Raw genomic sequence first — 25708 nt, forward strand, 5'->3', positions numbered from 1 at the left:
GCCTCGCTGGAACCCTAATGGGGGAACAAGATCTGCTGGAACATTAATGCCACAAGTCAGCTTATATATATGTATTACAGTATTTTAATATTTTTTTGGAAGCCACCCAGAGTGGCTGGAGGTAGCCCAGCCAGATGGGCGGGGTATAAATAAATTGTTGTTGTTGTTGCTGTTGTCATCTTCATAAATAAAACCATATATCTAAAAGACACCACCAACTCCAGTGGCCTTAATTTCAAGGAAACTGAAGCTGAGGTAAGCGCTTGCACCCATGATGTCTTTCACCACTCAGAGACTAGGGCACACATAGCACTGACATTAGAAGTGGAATATTGTTTTCTGGGAGAAGATCTGTGAGCTAAGTGTTAAAATGGAGGAAGGAACAGCAGGGCTCTTGGAGCAGATTAAGTTGATGCTTCAGTAGCAAGTAGAGCAGCGAACCCAGCCTTAAAGGTGCAATGGAGACTTTTCACATGCAGCTGAAGGGGAGTTCCCACTTGAGGTGGTGAGGGTCTGTCTGATCAGCTGCTCTGAGGCACCGTGAAGGACCCAGAAGCCCAGTGCTTTAGATGTGTGGTGCAGATGTGCCTGAGTTGGAGATGATGTGGACATTCTGGCTACAAGTGATGTGTTTTTATTCTCTTTTTGCCTTGCCTCTTGGCTGATAGCCCCTGTGGCCATTTGAACTGTGATGGTTCTTTCACACATGCAAAACCCCTCAGTTGACAATGCACTTCTCAAGCAATGAACAATGTGCATGTGTAAACTCCTGGGATCTTCTGGTCCTAGTACTGCAGCTGACTGGCTAAGTGGTAAACAGAACCAGTCATTGCAAAACCTCTTTGTGCAGATCTTTTAAATGGGGATAGCCCCGGCTTCAGAACTGACTCAGTCAATCGCACCTGCATATGTGTCTTTTGAAGTGCTGACACTTCTTGATGTATGTCCTTGAATCACACAAAAACAAGAGCCCCACACCCTTTAAAACCTTATGTAACAAACATTAGCCTCTTCTTGGAAACGTTCAACCTCAACCTTCCCAGGCAGCTTAGTCAAGAGCTCAACTGCTCAGATGGTTAGGAACATTGTCTGATTATTAGATCCAAGGACAAACAGAAAGGAATGGCCAGGAGCACCGTGCTTTATGGGCATGCTTCCCAGAGGCATGTAGTTGGCCACAACCACTAGATGGACATTTGACCTGATCAAGGATGGACAAAGGGTTGAAGCAGAAGACCTCCAGAGCCCCCAGACAGTATTGTCTTGGCAGTGAGCTTCCAGGCCTTTGACTCATGTTTAGGGTATGACTGAGGCTCCTTCTCCCTTGCTAGGGCCATGCAAGGCTGACAGGGGGCTATGGGGGGAGAGGCCTGTCTCTTATCTATCAATCGTTTCAGTCTACTCTATGCTCGACACTTTTTGACACTCAATTCCCCACCCGTACACATCACCTTTACGAATCAGGAAGTGGGATGTGGTGTGGTCTGGGGCTTTCTCACTGTTGGCCTTGCGAGCCCTATTGATACTTCAGGGCCTCATCTCGCTCTGAGATGGCAAAGGAGCTGCAGTTTCCTGTGTCAGAGAGTAAGTACCAGAAATGAGTGAGTATGAGAGGGAGCTAGTTCGCTGTCTGCTGACAACTCGTGCCTTTCCGATGCCATCAACGGTCTACTCTGTAGGGTAGGGGTCTCACTGCAGCAGGCTGAATTCCAGACCAGCTGTCCTCATATACTGGGCAATCAGCCTTCGGCATGGCAGCTCCAACCTGACTCATGAGACTGCGAGACGAAGAGCACCATTTTGCAGCCAGGTAAAGTACATAGGTATTAAACAGTTCTCTGCACAGGGATGACTTAAAGAGAGAAAAGCTTTTCAAGTGAGCTTTTGATCTGACAGGTTCGGCATGACTGAGAGTGATTGTTTAATTATTGTGGCAACGCACAAAAGGAGACCTGCCGCGCAGTTGGTCCCACCTCCAAAGGCTCTTTTCATGGGACCCCTGCAAAGACCTAGGTCCCCCACTCACTAGTGGGTAAACCTCATTGAGAAAATAATGTGTACGATTGTGCTGCACATCCCATTGGAAACACTGAGACTTAAGCTAACCAAAATTCATTTTTATCCATTTATTTCAAGGGGACTTAGTCAGAACTTTGACTGAATACCAGCTGGGTAGATGAATGCTCCAGCTTCCTGACATACTGTGGCTAAATTCTTGGGGATAATTTTCACCTCCTTTCTTGCTAATGTAGGGTGACCACTTACACGTCACCCAAAAAATAAAAGAGGATGCACATTTGCATAAAGTGTGCATGTATAGTTTTTATGCAGTGCTATTTTTCTAGAAAAGAGGTGCTGGAACTCACTGTGAACTCCTCCCTTGTTTTCTTATAACAGCAATGTCGCCTAGCTGAGAGGTGCCGTAACTGAGTTCTAGCGAGTTCTGGCTGAAGAAAAGCCCTGTTTATATGTATAAATGGAGATAATAAATGGAGATATGATAATCTAATACATCCCACCATAGCTTGGAGGACTATGTCCAAGTGACCTGTATGCTTGCTCAGTCTGCTGCCCATGTGCCAACTGCGTTGCTATCTTAGTTGGCTAGGGTGTGGTGCGGTTAATGCCAAGGTTGCAGGTTCGATTCTCATATGAGACAACTACATATTCCTGCATTGCAGGAGATTGGGTTAGATGATCCTCAGGTCCCTTCCAACTCTACAATTCTATGATTCTTTGATCAAGGCTGTTGTTCTGTCTTCTTATGCTTCTTTATCTTTAAGCTTGACTTGGACCAGACAGCCCTACAAACAGGGGGTTGTCTTCTGAAGTTCTTCCAATGCAGGACTCACCTTTGTAAAGTAAGAACACATTGTCACCCTATCAGAATGACCTGAGGCCTCAAAAACAGATGACAGCACAAGCCTGTGAATGTTTGTTTGGAAGGAAACCCAACTAAAAGGCCTTTACCCCCATATACATGTGCATAGACTTTGATAAACTCATAGAGGATAAATCTGTTCATGTCTGTTACCCATCTTGGCAAACAATGGCTTTTCTGGGTTCAGAAGCAGTATGGTCGCCAGGTGCTGGGCACAAACGGTGGAATATCACCAACTCCAGCATGCCCTGCTTATCTGGCTGGCCACTTCTAAAGGAAGGAGGCTAGGCTAGGCTAGACCTTTGTGTGATCTAGGAAGCCAGTTCTTACATTCTGATTCTTATCTTTTTGAAACCGGTACTCATTTTACAAGTCAGCCATGGGCTCAGTTCTTCGAGGAAAAGGAGTTTTATTCACACCTCTCCTCTCTTCATAAAACAAGTTCAACTAATGCTTGTGGGTAGTAAAGAAAATGGTAGGACATATGTAGAAATAAATTATAATATATTATAATTGTAATGGATATTATAATGGGTTGGGGGCTTCTGAATGATCTCTCAATAATTCTACTCCCACCACCCCAACCTATGAAATTGGTTGTAAAAAGAGATGGTTAAGGAGGTCAAACCAATTCAACAAGGTTAGCCTTGTAGATTCCATTTTGTTGGAATGATGGGCTTTTGAGTAACTAAGGAGATGGCCAAGTGTAGGTGATTTGTTGCCTTGGAAACAAATGGTAAGAGATCCTTTTAGAAAGGATCGCCTGGCTGGATATTATGTTAACAGATCAGTGTTTGTGAATGAAAGAAATACGCTGGAGTCCTGGACCTACGTCCAAAAGGGACATAGACATGACTTGCTCCCTGTGAGAATACAGAGAATACAGCTCTTAGCAGTGTTGAACCAGTCATTCTGAGTCAGCCTTTGATTGTGAAATCTTCCACTGCAAGTTTAAATGTCATCACTGATGATTAGTCTGTAATTACTGAGAAATGCAACCAGGAAAGGAGATATTTGAACATCGGCCTAATTGATGGAGTAATATCATCTTCTGATAAACTGGGGTCAAGGGAAAACCCAAGGAAAGTATGGACCATAGTATTTTGCTGTTTCACATCTGTTTAACGTGTGTGTGTGTGAAGCCCCTTCCACAGAAAATAGAGCTGCACCAAGACATTTTGTTGCCCGAGGCAAAGAGCAGACTGACGCTGCCACCTCATTCAATTTAGAGAAGGGAACTGGACTGGCAGATAAATCTTACTTCAACAACAACAGTGGAACAGCCAGCAGAGCTGAAAAGGCTGAGTAGAGTCGCAGCTCTGATCTTCAACAGAGGGGAATGGACAGGGGATTAAGGAGGAATAGCCAGGAGGGCTGTGGCCCCCTAGCACCTGCCACCTGAGGCAATTGCCTCATGCAGCCTAATGGTAGGACTGGTCCCTAGCAAATAAACATGCAGGACTTGTTCTCAGTCAGAACTCGCCAGAACTCAGTTTCGGCACCTCTCAGGTGGGTGCCATTGCCACTCTAAGAGAATGAGGGGGGTGTTCATGGTGAGTTCTAGAAAAATAGCACTGGGAATATGTGTGCTTGCTGTTGAGACTCCATCTTGATTGCCACTTTTTCTCCATCAGTGTTTCACTCTGCAGTCATGAAGACCAGCCCTCCAGCACTGCTCTACATTCTGTCAATCTTGATGGCATTCACCGATATGTCTGCACCATGTAGGCAGCCTGCCCCATCTGGGCCTTCTCCAGGTAAGCAGCAGTGACACTGATGTTGGAAGAATGGCTCTGCCTCACTACAACAGCTTCTACTGTGTTCCCCCATAAATCCATTTCACATTAAGCTACAGATGTTTAAAAACAAAGCATAACTTTTTTTTTATTTAACTAGCTATAGAACATGTATTTTCTCTCAAAATATACATTTCAAAACCTATTTTGATATCCCTTTTTGAACTGAAAACTGAGTTACAGCCTTCAGAAAAGTGAGCTGGATAGCTTTATTCCAATCCACACGCTGGCCAGGGAAGTGAGGATCAGACTGATTTGTATCAGAATATGCAAAGAGTGGTTTCTTTAGGTTTCCCCAAATGTGCCAGAAAGCAGGCCCCGAAATGTTCTTCCATGCACTGAAGTTCCACAGCAGGAGTTCTTCAGCAGTCCAGTTAATGTGGGAAGGGTTTCCTTGAAGGTGGAAAAGCCCCAAACACTCCACCATAGTAATAAAATTTGTTGCATATAGCCAAAGGCCTATGCAAACATCACTTAATTCATTCTGCAGAATTAACAACTGACAATATATGATGTACATCAATAGCATTCAAAAATACATCATTGATAAAATCCATATCTACTATATTCACTGCTCATGTAACTCAACTCCATAAAAGCCATTAATAAAATGCATTTTTTTAAATGTGCATGTGATTTCTTGGCACCTGTGACAAATGATAGCACCATATAATAAGTTCTATAAAACGGGTTTATCTAATAATCACTCTGTCACAATCTTGTTAGATGTTTGATCCACCCACTGTAGAAAGATGAATGCTAACCATTTTTCTCATGGTTCAACATATAACGGGCAGAATAATAAACTGCGAGTTTTATCACCATATAATATAATTGGAGCCAAAGTAACATTTGGGCTTCTGTTGTGGCATGCATATATTATCTCCCTTGCAAGATACATGAATGGAATTATTTTGAAGGCAAGTCCTGTGAACACCCTAAGTAATTGGAGGAAGGTTACTGTCTGAATATAATGTGCCCTCATATACAGCCCCTCCAGGCTTGTGTGGGGTTTTGCAGATGTATGTTGCAAAATGTCATTGACACAATAATATTGCATTAGTGGTGGCATTATGAAGAACCGTCCACACATCATTCCAATTTATTCGTTTTTCTTCAACACTTCCCTAGGGTTACCACGTCTGGAAGGTCCCTCTTGTGCTATAGTGTGACTCTCCTGGCTGTGCGTATATGAATAAAAGCCAGTCTCCCCTTGCAGCTGGAGTTGGGAATACATAGAAGCCTGATATGCTCTCTGTGAGAATCCAAAGCAGTAGCTTTGGTGACCTCCAGAACCCTAATGGGGGGCCTAGAGCTGTTGAAGTGTTAATACTCTGAACCTTATGCTCAGCTTGTGTGTGTGTGTGTGTGTGTGTGTGTGTGTGTGTGTGTGTGTGTACACACACACACACACACACACACACATATATATATATAGACCCATATATACATATACCATGAAGAGGCCACAAGCCCCCAAGGAAACCATACCCAAGATTTGCACAGAGACCCCAACTTCCGTTACTGCTTAGAGATTGGGGTGCATGTAGCACCGTATCATAAATAGATGAAATTGTTGTACATGTCTCTGACAAGCCCTTTTGAGGAGCATATTGTTGCACACCATCCCAATCTGTGAGCAGTGTGCTCACCCAGAGTTTGTGTTTCTTCTTGGATTGAGGCTTAGTGGAGACTGTGTTGTTTTTTTGATATATGGTTTATTGGCACAAATATACAATCTGAGCCTATGATGGAAGGGTCTCACAGCATTAGCACCCCCAGTGGTGAAAGAAGGGGGTGCAGGGGGTGTGGTCTGCCCCAGGTGTCAACACTGAGGGGGGTGACAAAATGAGGGTGTTTTTTTTTAAAAAAAAAAGGGCTCACAGGCGTTTTTAGGAGCAACGTGGTGGCTTAGGCGCCTGCAGGTTCCGTGCTGTCTGAAACAGCAGTGTGGGACTTGCATCTGCCTACTGCCTCTCCCTCAGCCGCCCTACAGCTGAGAGGACGCCAGCAGAGAGGCTCCAAGCGTCAGAGAGGCTCACCCCGCCCCCATGGGTGGATCACCCCACCTCAATGGGCATGGATCGCCTGGCCCCCAGCTGCAGGACATGCCCCTGAACCAGGCACCCAAGAGGCTAGCTACGCCGCTCAGCACCACCAGAGAGTCTTGTTTGTCCCATAGCTGCAGCCTTGGATTCAAACAGAAATCAAATGTTGCTCAGGCTTGCTGCTTTGCTTCTAGCTCACATCACTGCCACTCAATTCCAGACTCTGGCTTCATCTTTCTCCTTTCCCTTCCTCCCCCACAACAAACACTCTGTGAGGTGAGTGGGGCTGAGAGACTTCAGAGAAGTGTGACCAGCCCAAGGTCACCCAGCAGCTGCATGTGGAGGAGCAGAGACGCGAACCCAGTTCACCAGAATATGAGACTACCGCTCCTAACCACTACACCACACTGGCTCCCGCCAGTGTTGAAGGAGGGACCCCACCCATTTGCCATCTCATACAGAACTCCTTTCCTTTGTTTCCCTGAATGGCCCATAACCCAGGCTATCACCCCAACAGGAAGCTAGCCTGGCTATATTTTAACACCAGGGGTTAGGAGGGCCTCTACATACAGCCTACTTCCTCCTCCCCCCCCAAAAAAATAATAATCTCATAACAACATTAAAAGCAGTTTTCAGTGGGCAAAGACAGGGGAATTCTGGTTGGAAAAGATGGTGCCCTTGCCTGTATTCAAGGTCCAGAATGGCCACAACGGTCAGCCAAAGGCAAATGGGTTGTGAAAATGAAAGTAATTCTCTGAGCTTGTGTGAAACCATTCTTATACTCCCCAAACAGAATAACCTATCTTAGTATTTTTCACAGAGCATCAGATGAAACTCCATGCTATTTAGCCTCAGCTTTTCATTAACAGATTCCTCAAGTCTCAGTTGCTTTTATGACTCAGTGGAGATTCTCTCTTGCACTTGGACCCCGATGAAAAATATCACTGAAGCACAATGTCAGCTCGAGGTTCGACTTGAGTCAACGTGAGTAATGAGTGAAATATATTTATGAATGATAAAGAACAGCCTTGTTGTTCTATCAGGATTATTGTCCTCTCTTCGGTCTTTGTTTTTAAGGATCATATGCTGCCTTTTAGCTCTATGCATTTAAAACAGTATCGTAGCACTTTAAACTTCAATTACTTCCCCCTAGGAATTTTGGGTTCTGTTATTTGTAAAGGGTGCTGAGAGTTGTTAGGAAACTCCTATTCCTATTCCTCTTACAGGGACGCAGGTGGCGCTGTAGTCTAAACCACTAAGCCTCTTGGGCTTGCCCATCAGAAGGTTGGCAATTCAAATCCCCGTGACTGGGTGAGCTCCCGTTGCTCAGTCCCAGCTCCTGCCCACTTAACAGTTCGAAAGCATGCCAAAAAGTGCAAGTAGATAAATAGGTACCGCTCTGGCAGGAAGGTAAACGGCGTTTCCGTCCGCTGCTCTGGTTTCGGTGTTCCACTGCGCCAGAAGCGGCTTAGTCATGCTGGCCACATGACCTGGAAAAACTATCTGCGGACAAACACTGGCTCCCTCGGCCTGTAAAGCGAGATGAGTGCCTCAACCCCAGAGTCATCTGCAATTGGACTTAACTGTCAGGGGCAATGGCGGAGAAATCCTCTCTGGCACCTGGAGCAGCGCAGCCCGTACGGACTGAGCATGTGTGGTGACTGTATGTGATGCCGCACATACACAGTCTATACGGGCTGCTACTCACGTGCAGCAGCCAGTCACGATGCGAGAGCGGCAGCCCGTAAGGATGTCCGTGCGGACGGTGAATGAGAGTGGCAGCCTGTACTGACACCGCACGAGCGGCGCCCTTATGGACTGTGGCTGCCCTTGGCCGCTCTACAGCTGGGGGGAGGCAGGGGCCGTCTTGTCACCCCTCCCACAGTGGCAACCAGGGTGGCCTGCCTACTCCACCCCCCCTTCCTACACCACTGGTCAGGGGTCCTTTACCTTTTTTTATTCCTCTTACAGAGCTACAGTGGCTTAACAATCAATCCCTCTTCCCAGGGAACTCTGGGGATTTTAGCTCTGTGAGGGGAATCCTACCAATTCTCAGCACCCTTAACAAACTACAGTTCCCAGGATTCTTTGGGGAAAGCTATGACTGTTCAAACTAATATGATACTGCATTAAATGTGTGGTGCAGATAGAGCCAAAGAAGACTGTTATTGCAAAGAATATTTACAGTATGTTTGCCTCTGAAAGTTATTGCAGTATTCTGTGCTACTCCACCTGTTTGAGGAAATGTTCCAGCTTGTTTTGAATATCCCTTATCATTTGCTCTGTGCTTTTAGTATTTCTAAGGACAGCTGGAATCTGGAAAAGCATATTGGGAGATAGCAGCTCCTCCCTAACCTCTAAAAATTCTTTTAGCACTTGACTTGGTTCATCACACATAATGGTTTATTGCCTGACAACTAGAGCATGTCAAGGCTTGCATACGTGAGCAAGCCATAGCAGGAATGGCTTGGTTGCTATGATTCATGTCTTGGTTAACCTCATGACTGGCCTAATAACCTGCCTAATAATAATAATAATAATAATAATAATAATAATAATAATAATAATTTATTTATACCCACCCATCTGGCTGAGTTTCCCCAGCCACTCTGGATGGCACCCATTCAAGTGTTAAAAACAATACAGCATTAAATATTAAAAACTTCCCTAAACAGGGCTGCCTTCAGATGTCTTTTAAAGATAGGATAGCTGCTTATTTCCTTCACATCTGAAGAGAGGGTGTTCCACAGGGCAGGCGCCACTACCGAGAAGGCCCTCTGCCTGGTTCCCTGTAACCTCACTTCTCGCAATGAGGGAACCACCCGAAGGCCCTTGGCGCTGGATCTCAGTGTCCGGGTTGAATGATGGGGGTGGAGACGCTCCTTCAAGGTATACAGGACCGAGGCTCTTTAGGGTTTTAAAGGTCAGCACCAACACTTTGAATTGTGCTTGGAAACGTACTGGAGGCAAATGCAGATTTTTCAGGACCAGTGTTATGTGGTCCCAGTGGCCACTCCCTGTCACCAGTCTAGCTGCCGCATTCTGGATTAATTGCAGTTTCCAGGTCACCTTCAAAGGTAGCCCCACATAGAGCGCATTGCAGTAGTCCAAGTGGGAGATAACTAGAATGTATGAAACAGCCACCAAACATGAAGCTTGAGGAGCAGAGCACCTCACAGGAATTGTTTCTTACAGGTCTGTCAGGTACAAAGGACCGGAGACATGTCAACTGCAAGGTATAGACAACAGGAGCTGTGAGCTGAACGTTTTGGTGGGTAATCTAACAAAAAAATGCTAGCTAACGAGGAGAAGCTGTTTGTTGCTCTCATTATAATTGTTTAAAAATACATTTGCTGCAATAATTTAGAATTTCAAGTGCCCCTAGATCAGGGGTCAGCAAACTTTTTCAGCAGGGGGCCAGTCCACTGTCCCTCAGACCTTGTGGGGGGCTGGAGTATATTTTGAAGAGATAAAAAAATGAACGAATTCCTATGCCCCACAAATAACCCAGAGATGCATTTTAAATAAAAGCACACATTCTACTCATGTAAAAACACGCTGTTTCCCAGACTGTCTGTGGGCCGAATTTAGAAAGTGATTGGGCCAGATCCGGCCCCCCGGGCCTTAGTTTGCCTACCCATGCCCTAGATCTGGAATAGGCAAACTTGGCCCTCCAGAGACTACAACTCCCATCATCCCTAGCTAACAGGACCAGTGGTCAGGGATGATGGGAGTTGTAGTCCCAAAACATCTGGAGGGCCGGGTTTGCCTATGCCTGCCCTAGATTCTGCTACAATTTTAGTCTGTTTTCCCTTTGTGAGCAGCTGTGCCATAAAGTTGAAATTTCTGCCCCAGCAGCAGAGAATAGCTCGAAATTATTTACTGTTAGGATGTAGGGAACCAGAGGTTATACCACCATTACTCCTCTCTCCATGTTGTTTTGGTTATCTCCTTCTTCCTTGGAAGGGGGAGGAAAAAGGGGCAGCATTCCTCTGATATTCCTCCTACATCAGGTGCAGAGAACCTCTGGCTCTCCAGATGTTTCCAAACTGCAAAACCCATCATCCCTGGCCATTGGCCATGCTTGGTGAGGCTGATGGGAGTTGTAGTTTAGCAACATCAGGAGTGCCAAAGATTCCCCACAGCTGCCTCACACCATTCTTCTATGGATATATCTCTACAGCCTGAAAACTAATCTAATAGCCCTAGGATATGTGTTTTATTTTTTTATTTATCTGTTACATTCATATGCTGCCTTTCTGCAATGAGAGCGGTCCTTAAGGGGCCTTACAATCACAATCCATAAAATTACTAAAGAGTACAAAGTGTTTAATGTCATAATAAAGCAACTCACCATTGAATGATGATGATGATGATTAACTTCATGATGAACCTAATTTGCCCTTTCCAAAATAATGCACAAACTGAAATGGGACAGCTCACCTGGTTAGAGCATGGTGCTGGTAATGCCAAGGTTGCAGGCTTGATCCCAATATGGGACATATGCATATTTCTGCATGGGGTTGGACTAGATGATCCTGAGGGTCACTTCCAGCTCTAAAATTCTTTGATTCTATACATGTATTCATGAAAATTACACTATATTATAGGAAACTGCTTTGTAAACATGTGCATGTTAGGCAAAATTACGTATTAAAATGTGTGTCTTAGGATAAATTCACACTAAAGTGCTGATTAATTTTCATGAAGGCTTTTTTGGGGGTGGGGAGGAAAGCGATATGGAAATGTGGAGAACTGAACTGGGAAAGTGAGAAACAGAGAGAGAGAAACCAAAACTGACACGTTCACCCATTGCTACTTCCAGTTACAATTTGTGAAGCTGGGTGGTGGGGTGAGCAGGTGTGGCACAGCTGTCAGGAATTTTTGACTCACCAGCTGATGGGTTCAAATTATAGATACTAGCCTTTCCAACTATTATTTCCAACATCCCTAATGATAGTATAACTGATCATGATCACAATAATGCTTTTATTTGTCTTCAGAAATTTGACATGACTATTACACACGCTATTCTTGTGGAAGTGTATTGCCATACTGGGCAGAACTGGACGTGGATGCAGAATCAAAGGATGTGTCCTTTTCAGAACCGTGAGTTTAAAGTGCCTACATTTCTTGATGCGATGCACTGTGCTGTCTTTTTGGACCATATAACAAGGTTCCTTCCAGATGTTGCTGGACTACAGCTCCCCTCGTCCCATGCTAGCTCAGACGGATGGGAGTTTGAGTCCATCAACATCTAGAGGGTACCATGTTGACTACTCTGATATCATGCCTTTACCTATTCACTGCACCTGAGCTCCCATTTGACAGCTTCTACACAGCCAGTTTGTTGTTCAGCTGTGGATAATAGGACATGAGTTCATCTCAGGGCAAATAATCTTGCCTGGATGGAAGCCATTGTGATGCTTCACAATCCATTGTAATGCACAGGCACCCACTGGGCAGCTATAACCCCAAACTGTCCTTGAAACCCAATCCCAAATATATATTCACACACACAACCAAGGCTGTGCCCTGCCTTGGTTCACATGGTCAAATCTGGGGATTGAGCTCTATGCATCTACCCTCAGCCCCTTTGCTCCAGCTTTGATCCTCCTTTGCACAGACCAGAAACCATGGTTACATGAAAACTGGGAACTATGGTTAATGGCTTCCAAACAATCCAGATCTAGAAACCAGCTTTGTAGCAGGGTATAAAAGTTGGTTTCCAAATTCTGGCTTGTTTAGAAGCCAATAGCCGTACTTCTCCAATTAGCACATAACAAGAAGCCATTGTTTTACTGCAGGTTCTGGGTTTGTTTCATTACTTGGGTGGTGGAAGGAGTAAAGTGGCAGCAACTGGACTATGTGTGGGTGCAAGTTAGTTGTGCAGATCCCTGTAGAAGGGCTGTAACCCATTGGTATAGCATAGACCTTGGATGCAGAAGGTCACATCTCCAAATAGAACTGGGAGAGACACTTGCCTGAAAGCCAAACCACTGCCAATCAGTGTGGAAAATACTGAGCTAAGTGGACCAATGGTCTGTCTCAGAATAAGGCTGCTCTCTGTGTTCCTGTATTGTTAAATCAGGATTTGATTGTGTGAATGCAGTTGCTGTTTGTGTACCTTCATAAGGAGAAAGACACGTGGCAAGCAACAGCCCCATGCACCTAAACCCTAATGAGCGATGAATCATTAGCATCATAGAATTTTAGAGTTGGAAAGGACCCAGAAGACCATCTCATCCAACCTCCTGCAATGCAGGAATCACAACTAAAGAACCCGTGGCAGATGGCCACCCCTCCTCTGTTTAGAAGCCTCCAATGAACAAGAGTCCACCACCTTCCAAGTAGCACCAAAATAAGGTTGCAAAGAAGAGATGCTTTATTTGTAACTAACTTGACATTAGCAGTCATCAAGGTCAGGAAAGGACAATGTGTGTGTACCAAGTCCATATGACTTAGAATGGGCCAAAGATGAGAGTAGGGCTGAGCCCAACCACATCTTCCCTCTTGTCATTTCATGTAGTATCTTATCCTGCCATCAGATCTCCTGTTCTTGGGCGTCAAACTGACAGTAAATGAGACAGACAAGATACTATGGTCAGGGTGGAGGAACTTCTGATTATCAGCCGCAACAAACCCAATAAACTTACTCCTGTTATGGCTGTGACTCCTTTAAGATGGACTCCACTGGCCCCTAGACATGCAACAACAAGCGTTCAGCTCTTTCATTTCCTAGGTGGGCAGGGCTCTTTTGCCAAAGAATATGTAGTTATTTGCCCTGGTGGCTATGTTCTATGCCCACTGTCAGTCACGTAATGCCTCTGAATACCAGCTGCTGGAAGCCACAGGAGGGGAGGGTGCTCTTCTGCTCAAGTTCTGCTTTTGGGCTTCCCACAGGCATCTGGTTGGCCACTGTAAGAATAGGATGCAGGACTAGATGGACTAGTGGCCTGATTCAGCAGGACTTTTCTTATGTTTAACTCTACACATTTTATTGGTGTTTTTCTTTATCTCATTGTAATTCTATCTGCTGTCCACCACCCTGCTGTGTTTTTAAAAAAATAAAAATGCGGTCTATAAATTATTTTCATAAATAAACATTAAGTCAAAAGGGAGAGCAATGTAAATGGTAAACGTCTCTCTCTACCACCCCTTCCCCTATAGCTGTTACAGCTGTGACTCCTGCAAAGGGATCCACCCCCAACAGAAACAGAGGGAGTGTGGCATTGGTTCCTGACTGTGCAGCAACAAACACTTGGTTATTTCAGTTCCCCTACCTGCAAAGAGGGGACGCGGGTGGCGCTGTGGGTAAAACCTCAGCGCCTAGGACTTGCCGATCGAAAGGTCGGCGGTTCGAATCCCCACGGCGGGGTGCGCTCCCGTTGCTCGGTCCCAGCGCCTGCCAACCTAGCAGTTCGAAAGCACCCCCAGGTGCAAGTAGATAAATAGGGACCGCTTACCAGCGGGAAGGTAAACGGCGTTTCCGTGTGCTGCGCTGGCTCGCCAGATGCAGCTTGTCATGCTGGCCACGTGACCCGGAAGTGTCTGCGGACAGCACTGGCCCCAGGCCTCTTAAGTGAGATGGGCGCACAACCCTAGAGTCGGACAAGACTGGCCCGTATGAGCAGGGGTACCTTTACCTTTACCTGCAAAGATGTTCCATTTATTGTTCCTCCAGTAGTGAGTGACAGGTGTAAGTTAGATGGGAGGCCAATGTGGTTTGTCTCACTGCAGGCATTGTAGCTGTGATCAGGGGCGGGGGAAGGGGGTGCAGTAGAGGCAGTTCTCTCTGGGTGTCACCACTGAGGGGCATGGCAAAATGCCGGGTGGCACTCACCGTGGGACCTGTAGCGCGCCGTAGCCACACGTCTCTCCTGGGAGAGACGTGGTGGCTTGGGCGAGCGCAGGCACCCCGCTGCCCAAATGGTCCGCCCGCCACCTGCCCCTCAGCTGTAGGGCGGCTGAGTGGGAGGAGGCCCCTTGGGGGCCCTGCGGAGTGCCCTGCCCTGGTTCGCTCCTCCCCGCAGGCAGCTGGCCCCACCTGGGCTTGCTCCACCCACTGGCTGTGATTTTCTATCTGTGAGACAGTCATGCAGAGAAGAGTGGAGCAAGGCCCGTTTTCACTGAGAGATTGAGGCTTACTGCTACAACAGACTGTGCTACAAGGATTGGGAAACTGTGGACTCCAACCTCCATCATCCCAAGCCAAGATAGCCAATGACTGAGTATTATGAATATTGTAACTTAACAACATATGGAGTGTCGTAGGTTCATTCAGTTCAGCTTGCATTTTAATGCAAACCTACCCAAAACAAGGGAAGTAATAGTATCGTTCTATCCTGCCTTAGACCACACCTGGAGTACTGTGTCTAGTTTTGGGCGCCACCATTTATTAGGGATATTGACATGCTTGAACATCTACAGAGGAGGGCAACCAAGATTATAAAGGGTCTAGAAACCAAGACTTGTGAGGGAGGTTGAGGGAGCTGAGTATGTTTAGCCTGGGAAAGAGGAGACTGAGAGGGGAGCCATTTTAAAATATCTACAGGGTGTCACATGGAGGATGGAACAAGCTTGTTTTCTCATTTCTTCAGGAGCTAGGACTTGAATCAGTGGCTTCAAGTTACAAGAAAGGTGATTCCGACTAAACATAGGAAGAACTTTCTGATGGTATGAGCTGTTGGACAGTAGAATGGATTCCCATGGGAGGAGGTGGACTCTCCTTCCTTGGAGGTCTTTAAGCAAAGGTTGAAGGGTCATCTGTCATGTATGATCTAGTTGAGAGTCATGCATTGTAGGAGATTGGACTAGTTGACCCAGAAGTCCCTTCCAACTCTACAATTCTATGTTTCTATGATTCTGTGTAGCAAACCTTAGAAATTTGTACTTCTCCACATTTTGAGATGCAGTTCTCAACCCCCTAGAAATGCATTAAACTGTGTATATTAGTAGGAAAGGTGCATAAAAACACATTAAAAGAGAATATTTTATAGTCTTAGCAAACTGCTTTAAGGTTTCATTTACAGTTAAGTGATATACAATTTTTTCTTAAATTGCATGCGTGTTTGAAAATAACACAAAATGCATTGCATTAGGGGAAACTGCAAAAATGTATGTATTAGGGGAAATTGTATGTGGCAATGCGTACTGTATCGTGGGAGAAATGCACACTTAATTGCTAGCAGATTTTCGTGAGGAGGATTTTTTTCTAATGCAAATTGACGTGGAACTGTTTTGAGCTGAGTTGAAGATTAGAAAAAGGAGAAACTGAGAAGAACTGAAATTGAAAGATTCATCCATCGCTACCTTTGGCTAAGGCACACAGTAGAGGCTTAAAATGCTGCATTTCATGTTGTGAGTTGCATGCTGTTCTATACACTAGAGAGTCTTCACCTAGTGCACATTACCTGTTGGATTTCCCTGCCCCTGCACCCCCCCCTGAACTGTCAGTCATGAAGGTGTCATCTGCACATGTGCAATGCCTGTCTCAAATGCACACACGTCAGCTCAACTGCCAAGCGGGTGTGGCTCAAGTTTTCCTTTCAGATTGAAGCTGGTTTCAGAGAAAAGGCACCAAACAACATCATTTCTCAAGAAGCGACAGGATAGCTCTGTGTTGCGGGTAACTTCATGTGTAGACAGATTCAAAAGTCAGCAGTGGAAGAGCACTGGAACCACAGCAAATGTTAATGTGTACCCAGCTCAGCAGTTTTGTTGTTAATGTTACCTGCTGGTCCTCTCTTGTTGTCTTTAGTTCGACTGCGGTCTCCTTGCAACGTCCAAATGGAAAATGACGAGAAGCTTTCCTACAATTTAACTTGGAAGCTCTGTGCTCTCTCACATTATTTAGAAAATAAGGTGGAGTACCAAATACGATATAAAAAAATAGATCCTAGCAAGGTGAGTGTGAAGAGACATCTATATGGATGGTAAAGATTTGATCTGGTTTATTCTTTTGTAGGGGGACGCGGGTGGCGCTGTGGGTAAAAGCCTCAGCGCTTAGGGCTTGCCGATCGAAAGGTCGGAGGTTCGAATCCCCGCGGCGGGGTGCGCTCCCGTTGCTCGGTCCCAGCGCCTGCCAACCTAGCAGTTCGAAAGCACCCCCGGGTGCAAGTAGATAAATAGGGACCGCTTACTAGCGGGAAGGTAAACGGCGTTTCTGTGTGCTGCGCTGGCTCGCCAGATGCAGCTTTGTCACGCTGGCCACGTGACCCAGAAGTGTCTCCGGACAGCGCTGGCCCCCGGCCTCTAGAGTGAGATGGGCGCACAACCCTAGAGTCTGTCAAGACTGGCCCGTACGGGCAGGGGTACCTTTACCTTTACCTTTATTCTTTTGTAGAAGACAGGGGTGCCTGGGAAGACAGGAGTGCCTGGCGTGCTCTGGTCCATGGGGTCACGAAGAGTCGGACACGACTAAACGACTAAACAACAACAACAATTCTTTTGTAGTCCATTTTCCTTTCCTTTCCTTGGACCCAGAAAGCCATTTTAATACAAGATCCAAAACAATAAAGTGATACATTTTAGAGGTGCAGCAGAAATGCTACTTTCTCTTGAGAAAGCAGGGGCACCAACTATACCTTCCGCCCCCTCAATATTGGTGGGTAGGGGACTGACACACACACCCCAATTTTGAGGGGGCTGACATCTCCTGCCACAGCCAGGCACCCTCTGCGTTCCTCAGCCCCTACCTGGGAGCTCAGGAGCTGGGTGGGGGCTGGAACGAGCAAAGGCAAAGATTGCCCTCCATGTGTCCTGCCCCCACCCGGCACATGCTGGGTGACATCATGTGACACGTCACATGGCTGGGCCCCCTCAATGTGGGGGGCAAGTCGGTGCCCCTGTGAGAAAGTGAAGTATTTATTGGTTAGCTGCCCATACCTTTTGTCTTAGAAGTTAAGTAGAAGGTCAAAGAAGTCAGGCTCTCATGCCTCAATCAGTTGATCATCCCTAACGGAACAGATCAGAATAATCACTGAGTGTGTGTCCATATAGAGATTAAGGAATTGTTGGGCAGATCCCAGTACAATACCTCAAGGAACACCTCTCTCCATATGAACCCACCCAGACCCTGAGATCATCATCTGAGGCCCTTCTACGAGTGCCTCCTCTTTGAGAGGTCTGGAGGGTGGCAACACAAGAACGGGAGTTTTCTGCAGTGGCTCCCCATTTGTGGAATGCTCTCCCCAGGGAGATTTGCTTCACACCTTAATTATACACTTTGAGGTGCCAGGCAAAAACGTTCCCCTTCAACCAGGCTTTGGGCTGAGTGACATCCAATGCCCTTTTAAATGTGTTGTGGAAGGAGGGGATTATTGGTTTGTTGCTGTTTTTATATTTATCATGTATTTTTCAGTTTGTATAGTGTACTTTTATGTTGTGAAGCACCCTGAGATCGATGGATGCTATGCAAATTTAATGTAGTAGTAGTAGTAGTAATGGATACAGCATTTGGGACTTCGTCATTTAGAGAAAGGTGAGCTAGAGGAGATACGGTAGAGGTATATAAAAACTCTGCTTGGTGCAAAAAAAAAAAGTGGATTGTGAAAAGTTTCTCTGCCCTCTAATAACATTAGAATTTGGGAACATCCAATGAAGCTGATTGTTGGAAGATTCATAATTACTCAAGAAAATACTTATTTACAGAGTGCATAATTATACTACGGAATTCAGTCTCAAGAAGTAGTAGTGATGGCCACCAACTTAGATTACTTTAAGGGAGGCTTAGATAAGTTCATGGAGCATAAAGCAATCAGTGGCTACTACCCATGAACTACATCCACTGCCAGATGAGAACAGAATGCTGGACTAGATGGGTTCTTCTTACTTTCTTTTTACGTTCTTCTAGAGGGCAGCAATGCACAAACATGTTGTATATAATCAAGGAGTGCACACAGTCTGAAATCATTCCCCACCTTTGACTCCATCTTGCAGGCTTACATAATCGGCTCCAATATTCAGGATCAGAGGTGGATGAAATTTGAGACTCTTTCTCCCGACACAATGTATGAGGCTGCTGTTCGTGTGAAGGTAAAAAAGAGCACGGCTCTTTACAATAGCACATGGAGCAAATGGAGCATGCCTGTAACATGGACGACCCATAAAGGTAAGGCTCACAGAACAAAACCTGTAGGATACTTGAAAAATGGGACAGATAAGGACCCCAAGGCCTTTATAAATTTGGGGGTGGGGTGGACTTAGTGTCAAACAGGCTCTGAGCATGTAATCAGGGGTGTATCTATGTACTGGAGCACGGGGTGGAAATCTTCAAGAAAAGCATATACTTTCCACCCTGACTGGATCTACACAGCTATTTAAAAAACGCTATGAAAACACTCTGAAAAAAATACTTTTTAAACTTCTCACAATGGAAAATATTGAGTTGAGATTTCAGTTCTGCAGCGCCATCTGGTGCCTCTGTGATATAACACATTTATAACGTCGTAATTTGACTAATGTAGCTGTCAGTGTAAAAACATCTTGCATTATCAGAGGCCTTTGCACATACAGCCTGCCACTCTAGGAATGAGCAAATCGAGCTATTTTTAGCTGATGTTAATTTCACATGAGATCACCCATAAGTCTGTTCAGTCTCATTCAGACATTAATTTGAGATACTGCATTTTTTTAAAAAAACTGCATGAAGATTCACGCTTAAAAGTGTAATTTTATACATTTCCCCCCACCCTTCAGAGTATGCATTTCCAAACCTTTTTGATCCTTGTAGGTTGCAGGCCTGAGCATACTTACTACAGCAAGGTTGTCTACATGGGGCCACTGAGTCTCCCCTTGCTGAAATTAAGTATTAAAAAAAAAAACCCTTCTGTGGTTGCCCATAAAATAGGATGCAGCAGTCAGGGGTGATGAGAGTTGTAGTCCAGCAACATTGGCAGGCCACAGGTCCCCCATTCCTATTCTAAAGGTACGGTTTTTAGGCCCTTCTCATTTTTTTTCTTGTTGTACATATCTGCTTTTAATCTGGAAGCCATTATGGGACACTTTAGAGGTTATCAAGGTGTGTGTTCGCAAGGGGAGAGCAACAAAATAGAAGTGCAAATATTATTTGCTATTAATTATTCAAGGCAGCACTACAAAAAGTGCTTCAGCCACCCATATATAAATATTCCCTTCCACTTTTTTTGTTGAATGGAGACCAACACTTGCAGGGGTGCATTGAGTTGCACACCCTTAAATCCATGCACTCCATCTGAGGATGAAGGCTGAGCCAAAATTTCCCAGAAAACATTTTTTCTTTTCTTTTTTAAATATTTTTTATTAAATTTCCATTTTAACAACCCAATCAAATCACATTAAGTATTCCGAATTATACAAATACATATCATACAGTCCAAATATTCTGCCAAATTTCAAATTTTAAATTCAGAAAACATTTTTTTCAGAGGAAAATTCTGAGATTGTGCTCCCTCTTTTCTAGCCCCTTAGAGAAAATAATGCCACTTTGCAGAACTTTTTCTGAATATTCTCCACTGTAGGGGGGGTGTGTGTGTGTGTGCGCCAACCATTCCACCTCCCTTCTTCCCTCACAATTCCCTGGAATGACAATAGTCTGAGACACTGTGGAGGTTGTAGGAAAGGGGCTAGCCTGACAACACAGTTGCAGCACCACATTCAAAAAGAATCTTAGGAAACAAGCACTGCTAAGAACCAACCCTGGGTTGGTGAATTTCTCCCACACCTGGAGAAATTCTGTATCTCTGCACACCAATAGGGTGGATAATTTTAAGAGGCAATTTGTATACACCTGTTCTTTTGGTTCAGATGGGAATCAACTGTCTTCAATGAACGGCTAATTCCTCCACTTTGTAGGGGATACATCGTCTCCAAGTCTGCTCCTGACAGTTCTTCTCACCCTTTTGGGGAGTCTCGTCTTCCTCTTCCTCTTCTTCATCGCCATTTTCCTGAGGGGCAAATCACCGGCATCAAAACGGTAACAGGGAACAGAGATCTTGCTTCCATACTCTGCCATCCAGGGACACTAACCATGTTTCCTTAGCCAACAGCTAAACTGTGATAATGGTCACTTCTGCATGTGCTGGGAATGAGGTGGTAGAATGGGCTGTAGCTTCTGACTGCAGCTGGAAGAACCCACTTTTAATGATACTTGATGTAAGCACTTCCTAAGCAGAAAATTAGCTGAGCAAGGAAAGGACTCATCTTGAACCTTTCTCCCCTAGGCTTTAGTTTTCTTTGTGCAAGGAGTTTTCTTCTGGAGGGGAATCTTCAGACATGATACCCACACAAACCTGCAGTCTGAAGGAGTACAGTCTGTCTTCCCCACTGCCTCATGTTTCTACCGCTGCACTCTGCTGAATGGGCAGAAGCAGCCTGAAAAATAGCATCAGGGTTTTCTCTGGATTTTTGAGACCTAAGTCAGAAATCTCACATGGTTCCCAGTCATCCAAATCCTCTGTTTCTGTTGTTGTTGCTGAGGAGGAGGAGAATGATGTGTCCTTAGATTTCATTCATAATAAGGACATAGGTGGCACTGTGGTCTAAACCACTGAGCCTCTTCTTGGGCTTGCTGATTAGAAGGTCGGTGGTTTGAATCCACACAACGGGGTGAGCTTCCATTGCTCTGTCTGAGCTCCTGCCAACCTAGCAGTTTGAAAGCACACCAGTTCAAGTAGATAAATAGGTACCACTGTGGCAGGAAAGTAAACTGTGTTTCCATGCACTCTGGTTTCTGTCATGGCGTTCCGTTACACCAGAAGCGGTTTAGCCATGCTGGCCACATGACCTGGAAAGCTGTCTGTGGACAAACGCCGGCTCCCTGGGCCTGAGAGCAAGATTAGCATCACAACCCCATAGTCGCCTTTGACTGGACTCAACTGTCCAGGGGTATTTTACCTTTCTTTTACCTACTAGGCAGAGGCTTTATGTTGCTGTTAATACCCTTTTTGCCTTTTTTTCAATTGAACAAATTACATTTTTTATTATTTAATTGTTAAATTTGTATACTGCCCTATACCTGTAGATCTCAGGGCGGTTCACAACATAAAATTACAACTACAACTTTCTTTATTACGGTCCAGAGACCCAACAAAACATAAAATTACAATATAAAACACCCACTAATAAAAATAAGAACAAAGACAACCTAAAAATCCCCCCTTCCACAAGATGTCTAAAAGGGCATCAGATGTCCATCAACCAAAGGCCTGGTTAAAGAGCTGCCGAACATTCACATGGCTAGTCCACCACCCTTCTCCATTCCTGGCTATTCTTAGTTGTACTGTTGTCCAAACCCATATTCCCTTTGCACCCTTCTCACCCTAAGCTCTGTTTGCTTTAGCTTAAGGAAGGTATTGAAGATCCATTTGCCAGACCCTGCTGAGTTCTTCCCATCTCTCACTGCTGTCCATGGAGGAGATATCCAGGTAAGGTGGATTTGGAGGTTGAGGGGGTAAGGAGATGGAGGACAAGACTGCTGCCTGTAATTTGGGATGGATAGTTTTTGCTTATCTTAAGCTTCTCATTTATCCAACCTTAAGTGCAGCTTGCAACATTTCACTTTGCATGCTTTTTTGTGTGGTGCAGCAAAGACTCTCAGTCCCTCCTATTGTAGTATTTGTATTCAATCTGATTTTTGTCTGTCTGAAGGTTGCTATTGGTAGATTTAGACAAGTCACAATCCACACAAATATTGCATATCTGTGGTAGGGATTAATCCATCAATTTCATATATTTTTTCTTCGTTTCATATTTTTCCAGTCTTATGTTGAGTTTGCCACATTCCCACATTGGCGCTATTGAAAAAAATAGTCATCGCAAAAAATAATAATAGTGTGCATTTCTCCTGATATACTGACGTTTATGTACAATATCCCTTAATATAATGTATTTTTGTACACATTATTTGCATGGAGAACTGCATCTCAAAATTCAGAGAAGTGTGAATGTTGAAGGAGGGAGCTGCTTTTCAGCCCACATGTTGTTTCAAGGAAGTGCAAATTTGGTAGAGTCATGTGAAAATGCAAACTGAAACACATTTCTTCCCCTCCAGTTTTAGCCCTTATTCTAAGTAGCATGACCAAAGTCGTTGCTATTATTTATTTGTTGACATATTTTTAAACCACCCTGCATCAGTTAGAAATCAGGATGTTATACAAAAAGAGACAGCTCACCTGTCAAAATGGGTCCTGCCAACTGGATCCAGTTCCCCAGCCCTAGATTAAAGATCAGGGGGAGCTATTCTGTATGAGTTCAATTTACTGAACTACGTGAATGGAACACTCACCAACTTCTGCTTGTTTCTTTGATGGTGGCATCGCAGCTGTTTGAACAGCTTTGTTTTCTTTTTGTGCTTCCCCACTAAAACCAACAGAAGTGGCTCTCCTCGCCAGCGCCCATGTCTTCCTTCTACCTGGCTGCAGCAGTTCCAGATGTTTCTGTGCTTGAGGTGATGCAGAAAGGCAATCAAGAGCCTTGCCTCCTCCTTTCCAAGGAACATCCTACTAATACGGACGCACCAGAGACTAGTGGACATTCTTCATCCAGCTGCTTTACCAACCGGGGCTATTTTTTCTTCCACACCGATGATTCCCTCGAGATTGAGCCCTGCAAGGTGTATTTCACCTATGACCCTCTTACTCAAGAGATCAGTGGCCGTGAGGACAGCGACCCTGACTCCTACAAAGTGCTCCATGAAACTTGGGACAACCGGTCGCCGCCACCTGCCTATAGCATCACGGCAGACCAGAAGAGTGAGTCTTTTCTGCAAGAAGCAAAGGTCCCAAAACAGAAGGTGGGAGGTTGTCCAAGGACTCTTCCATCAGCAGAGAGCTTCCCCGTGACATCAGAAGTGAAAGAGGGTGAGAACAAAGAAGGGAGTGAGGCCATTGTTCACCCCAACAAATCTCCGGAAAAGTATTCCATGGACTTTTCATGTGTCTGGGAGCCATCTGGCAGCAATACTGATGGAACAGAAGCAATTGGAAGGGTAGACCCTTCTACAGGCTCTGTGGAAGACAATGGGCCTGCATTTCCCCAGCCTATGATTCAGAACTCAGGCCAAGCCAATGATCTCTGCAGAGCTGCATCTTCCAGCCAGGTGCTGAGCTCTTCGGAGGCCTACCTGACCCTGAGGGATCTTCAGGGCCATTATGGCCATCACTCGGTCTGAACTCTGAACCGGCCCTGAAAGCAAGAAAGCATCAACACCATAAGTTAAACGTCATCAAAGAAAATGAAAGGGAACATAAGGCTTTTAACAGGCAATGGGACTTACATTTTATCTCTCCTCTCCCCCTCTCATTATGCAATAGTGACCCCCACCCTGTAGTGTTGGGAAGCCAGGAGAGCAACAGAGCCCCACCCTTACTGCCTCACTGGATGCTACTGAAGTATAAGGAGAGGGTTTTGGGGTGCTGTAAGGGGTGGGTTTAGGGGACGCGGGTGGCGCTGTGGGTAAAAGCCTCAGCGCCTAGGGCTTGCCGATCGAAAGGTCGGCGGTTCGAATCCCCGCGGCGGGGTGCGCTCCCGTTGCTCGGTCCCAGCGCCTGCCAACCTAGCAGTTCAAAAGCACCCCCAGGTGCAAGTAGATAAATAGGGACCGCTTACTAGCAGGAAGGTAAACGGCGTTTCCGTGTGCGGCTCTGGCTCGCCAGAGCAGTGATGTCACGCTGGCCACGTGACCCAGAAGTGTCTCCAGACAGCGCTGGCCCCCGGCCTCTTGAGTGAGATGGGCGCACAACCCTAGAGTCTGTCAAGACTGGCCCGTATGGGCAGGGGTACCTTTACCTTTAAGGGGTGGGTTTAGGGGGGGCTAGCTGTAAGGGGGAGGGGGTTGGTGAGTTATAAGGGGGCAGTGAGCAAAGAGGGCAGGGGACAGCCCCTAGTAACTAATGAAAATGGTAATAGGAACCAGATTTATGACACGGGGTGGGAAGCATATGGCTGCATTTTATCTTGAAAGTGGTTACCCAGAAACTTATAAATGGAGCCCATTGCCATCTGTTAATCCATTTTCTTGAATAAATTCTTGAATTTTGGGAGCATGTGATATGTCACTGAGGCATGTCTTTCCCACAGAAACCTCTGCTTTCTCCACGTGGTACAACCTACTGTGGATAACATGGACAATGGCATTCTTGTGCCCATTAGGTAGCAAAGATCCTACCTCGGTACAGTGGTACCTTGGTTCTCGAACTCAATCCGTCTGGAAGTCCATTCGATTTCCAAAACATTCGCAAACCAAGGCGTGGCTTCTGATTGGCTGATGGGCCCCAGAAACAATGCCGACAACCAAAACGGACATTCAACTTCCAAAAAATGTTCACAAACCGGAACGCTTACTTCTGGGTTTGCAGCATTCAGGAGCCGATTTGTTTGGAAACCAAGCAGTTTGGGAACCAAGGTACAAGGTAGTGAATTGTTGTCTACAGGTCTAAAAGAATCCTATAAGTCTATGAAGCTCGAGTAGAACAGCACGTGCCCAGTAAATTGTTGCTCAAGGATGTAACTGAAAATTTTCTGGTGCTTTTTATTATATGGGTTTATACCTTATTGCTACTACGAAAGAATCTGATGCACTGAAGATGTGAGGTGCATTACCTTCTGCTGGTCTATAAAATCTTCTGTAATTCCATATGTTAAAAACAGATGAACATAGTTTACTGAAGTCATTGCAGCATTTTAGCTAAGAGTATTGAGTTGTATTTGAGTAGACCCACTGAAATGAATGAACCTAAGTTTGTCGTGTGTATTAAGTGGGCCTTCTCTGAGTAGGACTAGCATGGGATACAACCCATTATTTGTATCTTGGCTAGTTGTTTTAAATTGCTTTCAATGTTTGATTAATTGGGGTTACCTTTCTTTTTGCAATTTAAGCTTCATTACAGCAAAGGGAAAGGGCTTACTGGTATGCCCCACGGAGAGCCTCAAGGTCCATAAATAACAACACCCTAGTGGTCCCGGGCCCTAAGGAAGTTAGATTGGCTTCAACCAGAGCCAGGGCC

General features: G+C 45.3%; 1 protein-coding gene across 1 annotated transcript; it reads left to right on the forward strand.

Annotated features, from left to right (window-relative positions):
• Positions 1 to 1570: 1570 nt before the first annotated feature.
• IL2RB (interleukin 2 receptor subunit beta) lies at positions 1571 to 24125 on the forward strand. The gene is given in 11 exon segments (XM_077934982.1): positions 1571 to 1793; positions 1795 to 1810; positions 4516 to 4638; positions 7595 to 7709; positions 9921 to 9996; positions 11729 to 11834; positions 16486 to 16631; positions 18666 to 18837; positions 20559 to 20679; positions 22045 to 22129; positions 23077 to 24125. Coding segments are annotated over 11 exon segments (1779 nt in total). The 5' UTR covers positions 1571 to 1772; the 3' UTR covers positions 23875 to 24125.
• Positions 24126 to 25708: the final 1583 nt, after the last annotated feature.

This window comes from Podarcis muralis, chromosome 10 (assembly GCF_964188315.1).
Source record: "Podarcis muralis chromosome 10, rPodMur119.hap1.1, whole genome shotgun sequence".
NCBI classification, from domain to species: domain Eukaryota; kingdom Metazoa; phylum Chordata; class Lepidosauria; order Squamata; family Lacertidae; genus Podarcis; species Podarcis muralis.